Source organism: Pocillopora damicornis, chromosome 10 (assembly GCF_964200805.1).
Source record: "Pocillopora damicornis chromosome 10, jaPocDami1.2, whole genome shotgun sequence".
NCBI classification, from domain to species: Eukaryota; Metazoa; Cnidaria; class Anthozoa; order Scleractinia; family Pocilloporidae; genus Pocillopora; species Pocillopora damicornis.
In genome coordinates, this window is record NC_142679.1 from 11,176,806 (window position 1) to 11,186,888 (window position 10,083).

At 37.0% G+C, this 10,083-nt stretch overlaps 2 protein-coding genes across 2 annotated transcripts; one reads left to right on the top strand and one right to left on the bottom strand.

Moving 5' to 3' along the window:
- Positions 1–1,468: 1,468 nt before the first annotated feature.
- Positions 1,469–3,758, bottom strand: LOC113680356 (uncharacterized). The gene is made up of 2 exons (XM_027197381.2): positions 3,581–3,758; positions 1,469–1,936 (listed from the first exon to the last, which is right to left on the bottom strand). Exons 1-2 carry the CDS (start codon positions 3,636–3,638, stop codon positions 1,596–1,598), a joined length of 399 nt encoding a protein of 132 aa, XP_027053182.2. The 5' UTR covers positions 3,639–3,758; the 3' UTR covers positions 1,469–1,595.
- A 3,249-nt stretch (positions 3,759–7,007) lies between these two features.
- LOC113680353 (histamine H2 receptor-like) lies at positions 7,008–8,371 on the top strand. The gene is made up of 2 exons (XM_089186151.1): positions 7,008–7,062; positions 7,161–8,371. Exon 2 carries the CDS (start codon positions 7,241–7,243, stop codon positions 8,204–8,206), a length of 966 nt encoding a protein of 321 aa, XP_089042277.1. The 5' UTR covers positions 7,008–7,062; positions 7,161–7,240; the 3' UTR covers positions 8,207–8,371.
- Positions 8,372–10,083: the final 1,712 nt, after the last annotated feature.

A 10,083-nucleotide genomic window follows, 5' to 3' on the forward strand; every position in this document is an offset into this window, starting at 1 on the left:
TAAATGAAAATTAGAGAGTAGAGAGTTTTAGATCCGCGTTTGTTTCTGAATACGTGTGACTAAAAACATCTAGGAGTCACGTGACCAGACTCAGCGGTCACGTTCGCCGTTTTTAAATATATATATATAAGGTTAAGTCTTTTCTTTATAACCAATCTGTTTGGGACGCTAGAAAACCAATCTTTTAGCTACATTTTGTGTTTGGAATGAGGTACCTCATACTTTTGTGTAACTCAAGATGGCGGTTCACATGTTGATTTTTTTTTTAGGTGAAAGCCGACGTCGATCTGAAAAGCTGAGTCTCGAAACTTTTAACTTCTAATCACAAACTGCTAACCGCGGTTTGACGTTTGCGGTGAACGCACCAAACGTGTATCTAAAACTCTTTTAGATCTTTTTTTGCGCCAAAATTAACGATCAAATCCGGCACGTGGGCGGGGCATTTGAACCCAATTTTTGATGTTTTTGATATTAAGACTTCGAATTGATCGACGCATGAACTCTGAACTCAATTGAACGGATAATCGGAGGATCTCAGTGGAATAGTGGTCAGCCGTCAAATGACCTAAATCCTGACCGCCGACCAAGAATGCAAAGCATGAGCCGTCAACCGTCAATAAAGTCAACTAACAGAAGCCGTGAAATCTCCCAGATATTCCTTGTGGACAACTAAATGGGGTCTGCGTAGAGGAAGCGGGCAGTTACTTAGGGGCAGTGCTTTGGTAATGCATTGACCGGTCACAGTTTTAGCGATGAAATGTCAATTATACCTTGGGAATCTTTCTATTTTTTAGAGAAAAAAATTGGGTCATTAATATATTCGCACAATTTTATCCTATTACGAAAAATCAAATCTAAATGTGCCGACTTGATTTCTCATGATAAACTGCCATGAGCAGAAGGAGGGAACTCCCATATCCAAAAGGACAAGGATGTTTGAATTGAGCCACTAACGAGACCAACCTAGTCGTAGCTTGTGATTTATGTACTCCGAATAGATACCACTTGAATGAGGACTTATAAATTGTAGTTGCATGGAATTCAGGATGATTTTGAAAGGAAAAAAGGAACAAAGATGGTAAAGGATGAAGCAGAATGACAGAATTACAAATGACAAACTTGGGCTCAATTTTTTTAAAGGTGGAATAGACGTGATGTAGGTGTATTCAAATATCTGTACTCACCCAATAAACATGTTTGTTTGATAGAAAAAGATTATCGAGACAATAGACGTCATTTCAGTCGTGCACAGTCCTTAAAAACACCTCAATAGCTAAAAATTTAGGTTGTTATGACCCGAACAACTAGGAAAAACTAACATTTTTGATTTGCACCACTGAACGAGATGATTGTTCCCCCCCTGAGAAGGGCCTCTTTTTTTATCCCTCTCAAGAGCTTGAAATATTTTCAGTTGACCCGGGGATGGGGGGGGGGACCTGAAAGTTAGATACTGATGATTGAAAAAAAATAAAGCAACAGTTTTATTTCATAGCGGAAATGGTGCATTAGTTCAACAAAACCTAGATGGAATATTGAAATTTTTTCATTTCTAAGATGTCATGAAACACATCCGGAAAATGCTCTTTTAACAAGAATTAAGCTGTTAACATTAAGCAAACAAAAGAGAGGACCAGCAAATAAAAAACTTGACTCGGGTAACGAGGGCTGTTGTTGCACAGATCATCTTCACAGCACTTGTATTCACAGATGGCGCCCTTGATATCTTTGCACGGAGCAGTTGCAGTGTTACATACCGCCATAGTGGTACATGTTCTGAAAAATGTCTCTACTTCACCACGTTCGGTGCTGTTTGTTTTGTAGGAAAACTTTGCCGTGACGCATCTGTCACTAGAGTCACCGCAGGTCTCAGGAAAGTCAGGCGCACATTCTATGTTCTTGTACATGTTATTACAGGAGTAACACCGCAATGAATGGGCTGTCAGGTAACAAAATCAATAATGATAATAATATTAGTTATTATAATAGTAATAATAGTTACAACAATAACAGTGAAAATATTAAAAATAAGAATACTATTTCAATTATAATAACACAGGCAACTGTCAACTAAGAACATATTTCTTTATAGTCAAAGTTTTCAGAGTAGTTACATTCGTCACGATGACCTGAACGACATGCGCTTTTCCGGGGGGGGGGGGGGGAAATATCACGCGTATCACGGGATGATCAGCGAAACGGCTCACAAAACTCGGAGAGTTAGCCATCGGGGTGTGGCTCCAACCAGTATTGACCTATAAAGTCTATAAAAGGTCCCTCAGATATAATTGATAAAACTAATAATAGAAAATACTTTACTTAGATGGAAACACAAATTCGCATGTTTCATCTTGATAGGGCATTTTGACAAGTGCTTATTTTTTCTCTTTGTTGACCCTAACGCGGTTCAATAATCTGCATTTTTAACCTAAGAGATCTGAGGGTCACCCTTGTTTTTCTAAATGATACTCCTCCCCGTCAGGAGCCCATGAGCTCCTGCCCGGGTAGAGCCTCTTCACGAAAGCTTTTGAACAGGAAATGTTTTTCAGCTCACTTGATAAATTTTGTCTTCCGGTAGTGATGCTTGATTAAACCATGAACATATGTAAAACAAGAGCCTATTTATCCCGCCAAAAATAGAGAAATGCCGTGACTGCGAAATCCATTCATGCACATCGAGGACAATCCTTGAATCCGCAAAAAAAAATCAAAAGCCACCAAATTTCCATACTTCACGGTTGATGTTTCTAGAATTTGTCAGAAGGGTTTGGTAAAAGGGGCTCGAGTTTACGCAGTTTGGAACCACGCTAAATACATTTATACATCAAAAACACAATGATAAGCGTCCAGTTTAACAATATTCTATGAATGAAATGAAAAAAATTATATGAAGTGGAACAGAGCAGTATTATGTCAAAATTTGAATGCGTCAAGTCATGAATTTTAGAAATGACCAGATGACTATTAAGTGAAACTTAAAACTCCTAAATTTAACCTAAGTGAGCCATATGCATTCGCATGGCACTATCTTTTCCCCTGGTTTTATGTTTGACAAGATATCGATGGATTTGCATAACCTATATGATAACGTCACTAGAATTTATTCTTTTGTGTTGACTTAAAAAGTTGATTCAGACATTTTAAGTGATTAAGTACCAAAAATAGGACTTGCTTCGTTCTTTGTATAACATCTCATTGAGACTAAGAAAGGTTTACCAAGATATACAGCGGAGAGCACAATTGACGGTTAAACAACCCAACATCATGTGACTGGTCTTGTTTTGTAGTTTTTACATTTCACCAGATCACTAGAACTGGAACCGAGTAAGCTAATTATGGCTCAGCGTATTTTTACTAATTCCCGTCCGAGGTAAAGCTGTTTAACTCCTATCCTTTCTTTTTTTGAACATTTCTTTAATGATGTTTCTAGTCCTTCATCAATAAACATTTTATATCGGCTTGACACGATATGTGACTCTAGACACGAAACACTTGGCGGGAAAAAATTGCAATGAAAATGACTTGTTCTATCTCAAGCCATCAATGGATTACAAAATTATGATAAAACTATAGCAATACCTACCGAGAGGAAGAAGAATTATGACGAAGAAAGCAAATAAACTCAAGGGTTTGAATGCCATGATGAAGTATTTCGGATCAATGAGCTTTTGGTGCTCAACAGCACTTACTAATGTCCTGCCATGAACAATATAAGATTCACGTCAGTTTTGTAAGTGATGCTGCCGAGTCACGCAAACAGTATTTTGTCATTTTATGGAAATAGACTAGAAAAAGAAAACAAATAGTTGCTGGCATATCACTTTTCTGACCACAAAGGATAGATCATTAAAACTGAAAAGTGACACTAGTGAGATTTTATCATCTTGTTGTTGGACAAAACCTCTGCAAACCTCTAAAGACAAACAATTTTCCACAGTGCACATCTGTGGTTCGGTAATTTGATCTCTGTGAGGTTGATAAATAAGATGAGATAGTCATATCAGTTTATTTTGGGAGCTCATTGGCTGCCGTGACTGACTCGTCGGTCCTTTGAGACAACTAAGTTTTCTACTATCAACCCGGTTGAAGGAAACTTTATCGGATTCATTCTTGTCGATATGTTTAGGATATTGAACTACTTTCGGCTTTTAACTACAATTTTTACTGTTATTTTTATCTGTTATGTATAGTTCCCAGTCGCTCTGGAAATAAAGAGGGTTATCGACGTATTCTTCTTGATTTCCTGGCATATAAACATACTTTCCGTCAACGTCGACTAAGTGGGATCGATGAATAAAGGGGGTAAGTTTCTAAAGAAACTGTGCTGCTGCGTCGGTGGGAGAGTATAACAGGGCATACTTTTTCCTAAGTAGGATAAACTCGATTATCATTTGAATTTCAGTTGAATTGAATGTGCGTCAGTACATACTTTCTTGTCCCCTTTGTTTATTTTAAAAACTCTAAAAAAAGTTGGGTCGGAAAAATAATGCTCAAAATCTGAGCACTATGATTTTGAGCCTCACCGCAGAAAAAATTGCATTATGTCAAAAATTAGTCTAGGTAAGAACATGTCTTCGAGGGCAATTTGGAATATATTAGCAAGGGTAAATTTTTCAGACAACAAAATTGCACGAGCCTGTAGGGCAAGTGCAATTTGCAGTCTTTGCAAAATTTACAAGTGCTTATTACACCGAATTGTAAGAGAAATCATGTTATTACTTGTTAATATAATGAACAGAAAGTCGCAGAAAGTCAAACAGACGAAATTTTAAAAGCGCGTGCTCTATTTGTAATTTGCTCTCGTGTTACAACTTTGCACTCGTGTTGTATAAGAATGCACTCATTTTACAGCCAATCAAAAGTGCGTGATTTTTTCCTATAAAATATTATCCTCAAAATTTTGAGCATAATAATAATATCACGTTTACGTAAGGTTCACTTTTAGAGCAATTTTCAATTAATTGTGGAAAGTAATCCTAAATTGCAATGGTTTTTCTTAACTTCACTCTTTGATTGGTCTAGAAAACTCGTGCATCTCTCCTAATCAATCAGATGCAAAACTAGAACCAATCACGACTTGATTCCCCACGTTTTCCCGCGCTTTAGGCAGTTTGTTTTTTTATTTTTAATTTGAGTTCTCACTGGCTCTTAAAGGTAGTTTCCTTTCTTCTGATTGCAGCTATTGGTTTCGGTTTTATGACACTCAATTGAAAAGCACACCTATTTTTGTTTCATTTTTGTAAATGGTTTAGCATGGTTACTGAAAGTATTCAGTAGTATCCTTTCTCGAATTCGGGATTGATAGGTAAAATTAATTTTACAAGTTTACTACATTGTCGAGAGCGTAACGTTAACTTTAATGATATTATTTATAAAAGGGTTTTGTTGGTTCAAGGTTTTTTTTTCAGTTAAGATTTTTAACAGGCTTTTCAAGTCCACCCATAAATTTTGTAATGCTTCTTAAAAATTTGTGATTTTACTTTATATAATTTGTTCGTTATATTCTTGTTTTATGACGAGAAGCGACAATCTGGCGGCATCTAAACCAAAACAATCACTTTGATTTATCATATCCAAAATATTCATAAAGTTTAGATATTCAAGTTACTTAGAGACGTCGCATCTCTTGAGTTGAAGATAAACAATTACACATGTGGATTTAAATAAACCCACAACGAGGTCATTTAGCCGTTCCTAAATAACACAAAAAGTAAGTTGAAATGTCACAACGGGGTAGATCAATTTAACACCATTTTAATTACTGTCAACACCTGCTCTTGGACACCATTCATTTGGATTTGATATCTCAACACACTTGTTATTTCAGGCTAAGTTGACTTTTGAGGAGAAAATCGAAATCATAAATTATAGTGAGTGGTAACCTATAATGGCAGACTTCACATCAGGTAACTGGTAGACATACGGCTGGTTGAAACACTCTGTGGCGACTTCTGAGAAGTAGAGTTGGGTTCTAAAGGCGTATCTCTTGGTGAGAAGGAAACGCCAGACGGTCTACTTTGATTTCGTTATTTAATATTTGGTGACACCGCACTGGCTGCTATTTTTTCATCATTCAAGTACATTTGGAATACGTAGTAACTGAAAGAGTTGTTCTGATGTGTGAAATCGTTTTATTACAAGTAGTATTTGTTCATTGTTAAAGAAAATTCAAACTAGTTTTCTAACGACTGCTTTAGGGCACTTGAGTTAACTGTAGTTTGATCGCCCACGTGATTTTCGATTGCAAAATTTTTTCTGATTAAGAAAGTTTCTTTTCTGGTTTTTCTATCATCTGCTTTTTTATTAGGAAATGACCCTTAACATAAATCACACAAAATTCTACTTTTGAGGCTCATGTTCGGTTATCAACGTTAAGATCAAAATCCCTTTCTTAAAATATACTACTTTTCCAATGCAGATATAATCTCATGTAAATGTGGTGTTATGTCCAAGAGGATCGACGGGCTTGTATTGGCTATGTCTCCAATTTGCAATTGAAAACAGGAACTTGAAAGATTGTTCTCGAATATTTTAACAAAAGAAGAGATGCGGGAGCTATTGAGTTTCGCACTATGTTCTCCGACAGGAAAGAATAAGTTTAGCAACTGTTTTTTTTTCAGCGCTACAGTGTTACCTGATTTGAATGACAGTAGCTTTATCATTGTACGTTAATGGAGTTTATTTTAGCCAAATCGTTCATTTCTCAATGAGTTACAAACCCACATGAAAAACAAAGCGCTTAAAATTATCAAGTGAATCTTTGTCGGTTTTCTGCTTGCGGTGTTCACCTCTTTACAAGTTGAATTGTTTTTTTAATTTTATTTTCTCAGAGCTTTTACGGCGAAATGAAATTTATCGTTTTCGCGCAAAATTTTCACATTCCACTGAAATCGGTTTGGCTGAGGGGAAATTATGAACTTTTACATCGCCAATGATTAACATGAGAAATTAATGAGTTAAAATGACTGATAACAATTTCAGCTGTTTGTAAATTAGAGTGCCTGACAAAACTTGATGTTGTTGCATAATGTGTGGCATGCAAACAAAATATGCGTGTAACATTTTGTAAGTTAACTTAAATGGGTTTCATCAGTCTCTATATTTTGGCTTTGTTGTAGCTCCGGTCTAAATGTTTGAACAATTTATTTTTTGCTTTATGTCAGAGATTGCTTTCGCCTAGACTTCTGTCTTGAGGGCACTCGCCGCAGGCGAAGACATATCACCTGTTCGCCGCTGGAAGGTGATGGCGAATTCTAATTCCAACAACACCAGCGTAGATGAAAGCTTCGACAACTCATCTGTTCCGAAGTTATCCAACGTTCTCTTAGTTTCATACATAGGAAACTGCGTACTCAATGTCTTTTTATCATTTACGGCGACTTTTGGAAACATCGTGATAGCAATTTCTCTTCGAAAGATATCTTCGCTTCACGCTCCGTCTAAAGCATTGTACTTTGGTCTAGCTCTCTCCGATCTCGGCGTTGGTGTGATTGGTCATCCACTTTATTTGGGTTATCTTTTAACTGAGATGAGTTCGAATGGTCAATCAAAACAAGACGGGGTAATCCACGCTACTCATAACATTTTGTCTGTTTTGCTTTGTGCAATTTCATTGCTAACCATGACAGCCATAAGTATGGACCGCCTTCTAGCACTGCGCTTAAAATTCAGATACCGAGAAACAGTAACACTTCGACGGGTAACTATGGCTTTGATATTTTCATACATTTTAAGCGCAACTATGTCAACAGCGTACTTATGGAATTACCCTCTGTACCTGGGGGCAACTTACGGAGGGATTTTTGTGTGCGCCCTTATTTCCTCTGTGTGCTGTATTTTGGTGTATGTATCCATTCGGAAGCAGCGAACAAGGCAAGTCTTTCACTACACTGCTTCCAGGTTGCCTTCATATATCCTTAAAAGAAACGCAGACGACAGCTCGTTCAATATGTTGACATATCGGAAGTCGTTCGTTAGCGCGCTGTATGTATATGCCTCTCTGTGTGTCTGTTATCTCCCTTACGTTTGTTTGAAAATCATCGGCCGATTCAGTGGATGGAACGATGATGTTTCAGCGGCGTTTTATTGGTGCGGGACTTTGGTTTTGTTCAAATCTTCTTTAAATCCTCTTCTATATTGTTGGAGAATTCAAGGCATTAGACAAGCCGCAAAAGAGACCGTCAGAAGACTGATATTTTGTTTCAAATGATTTTCAAGAGTAGGCATAAACGTCACAATTCCCTAAAATGTGATTAGTGCATTAGCTGCTTTATTCTTCACTTATCATTCTGTTCAGTTATAATCGGAGAGTGCAATCGCACAGTTGGCTCAGGCAGTTGAAGCAGCCAATCATACTATGTCCACTCAGCTAAATCCACCAGTCGCAGAATTGATCTCAATAACCATAGCAACAACCACTTATCCTAAAAAAAAAAAAACACTCGGGAATTTCCAACATAGAGGAATTTTTTACTTTACCTATTGTTTCTACCGGAGGTGTTCGTCTTAAAGGAATCAGTTTTTTCGGAAATTTTAACGGTTATGATTAATTGGTAACAGGAATTCGATCGTCCAATTGTGTCTGTAACAATGCTCGTGATTACCAAGTCGGACTCCCGCTTTGCAGTCGTTCGATTTTGTTAGTCACTCGGGTGACTACAGACCGAATTAGACTCCACTCGGTCTTATTACCATTATTTATTACACCCATTTTGAAATCACTGGTGGTCCCTGATTGGCTCTAATTGGTGCAATTTATTCACGAATCGCACCATTTTTACTTTAAATTCCATCTTTTTCCCAGCCAATGAGGAGGCTACACTAAAAACAAAATAACCAATCAGATTTCAAGGCTTGTTTAAAGTAACCACTCAAATTGCAGGAAAATGAAAGACAAAAAGTATCATGTGGCAAATTTTGCAAATTTTGTTTCCAAAACTCTTGTTTATTCCCCCCCAAAAATGAATGAATTTAATTTCAATGAATTTAATTTCAATGAAATATTTGAACTGACCAAGTCCTGTATTTGGGCGATTTCAAAATGGATGTAATAAAGTGGTAATTGAACTGAGTGGAGTGCAATTTTGGTCTGATTGTGATTTCAAATCGAACTCGCGCTGCGCACTTGTTCGATTTTTAAATCACGCGTATGATTTCAGCCCAAACTGCACTCCATTCAGTTTCAATTACCATTATAAACCTACCGATTAACTTGTCTCCACGCGCAAGGTTTATTGAGAATTTGAAATCGCGAAATGGTCTCGAAATTTAGGAAAACTAACTATAGATCGCCAAGGAATAACCCAACTAAGCCGTTTCAGTTTTTTCTTATTTGTGTCAAGTCTATTTATAGCTTTTTTCGTGGCTTGGTAATACAATAAAACGCTGCAAAAGTTACCTCGAGGCAGCAAGAGATTGAAATGGCGTGCTTTAGCATTAAATATATTAATGTGGTATATTAAAGTGATAAAATACCTACAATGCCTCTTTTTTGTGATCAATGAGAACGAATCAGCGTTGATAATCGGCTCAAAACTGAACCCTCCTGTGACGACTAGTGATACAAATTGGTCTCTTAAGGAGCGATGCAAAACTGATATGTCCACAGGTTCTTCCGGAGTTCCCCAGTGATCTTGCTTTTCCTGCCTAGATCCTTCAGGGAGTTCGAGAAGAAAAGTTACAACTCAAAGACCCTTGGCTTTTTTCTCAAACAAACTATCACTTGAACTAGAGATTTCCTCATGTTTTCCATCGCTTATTTCATCTTTTCAAAGAGCAACAGCTCGGTAAAAAATAATTTCCATCTCCGCGGACAATGACATCTCTCCTTTGAGGAGGTAGTATTTTCAAACGTCGTAATTTGTTTGTCAAGTACGTCAATAAGTATGAAAACAGGCTGCACAAATATAAATATAACTGGAAAGACTTAAATGAGTTATTTCCTAACGATTTATGGCTAATTTTGTAATATTTCGAGACCATTAGGCGATGACGATTTCACAATAGACATTACGCAAGTAGAGAAGTTTTTTGGTATTTTTTATAACACATTTTGTGGTAATTCTAATAAAAACTTAAACTTCCCTC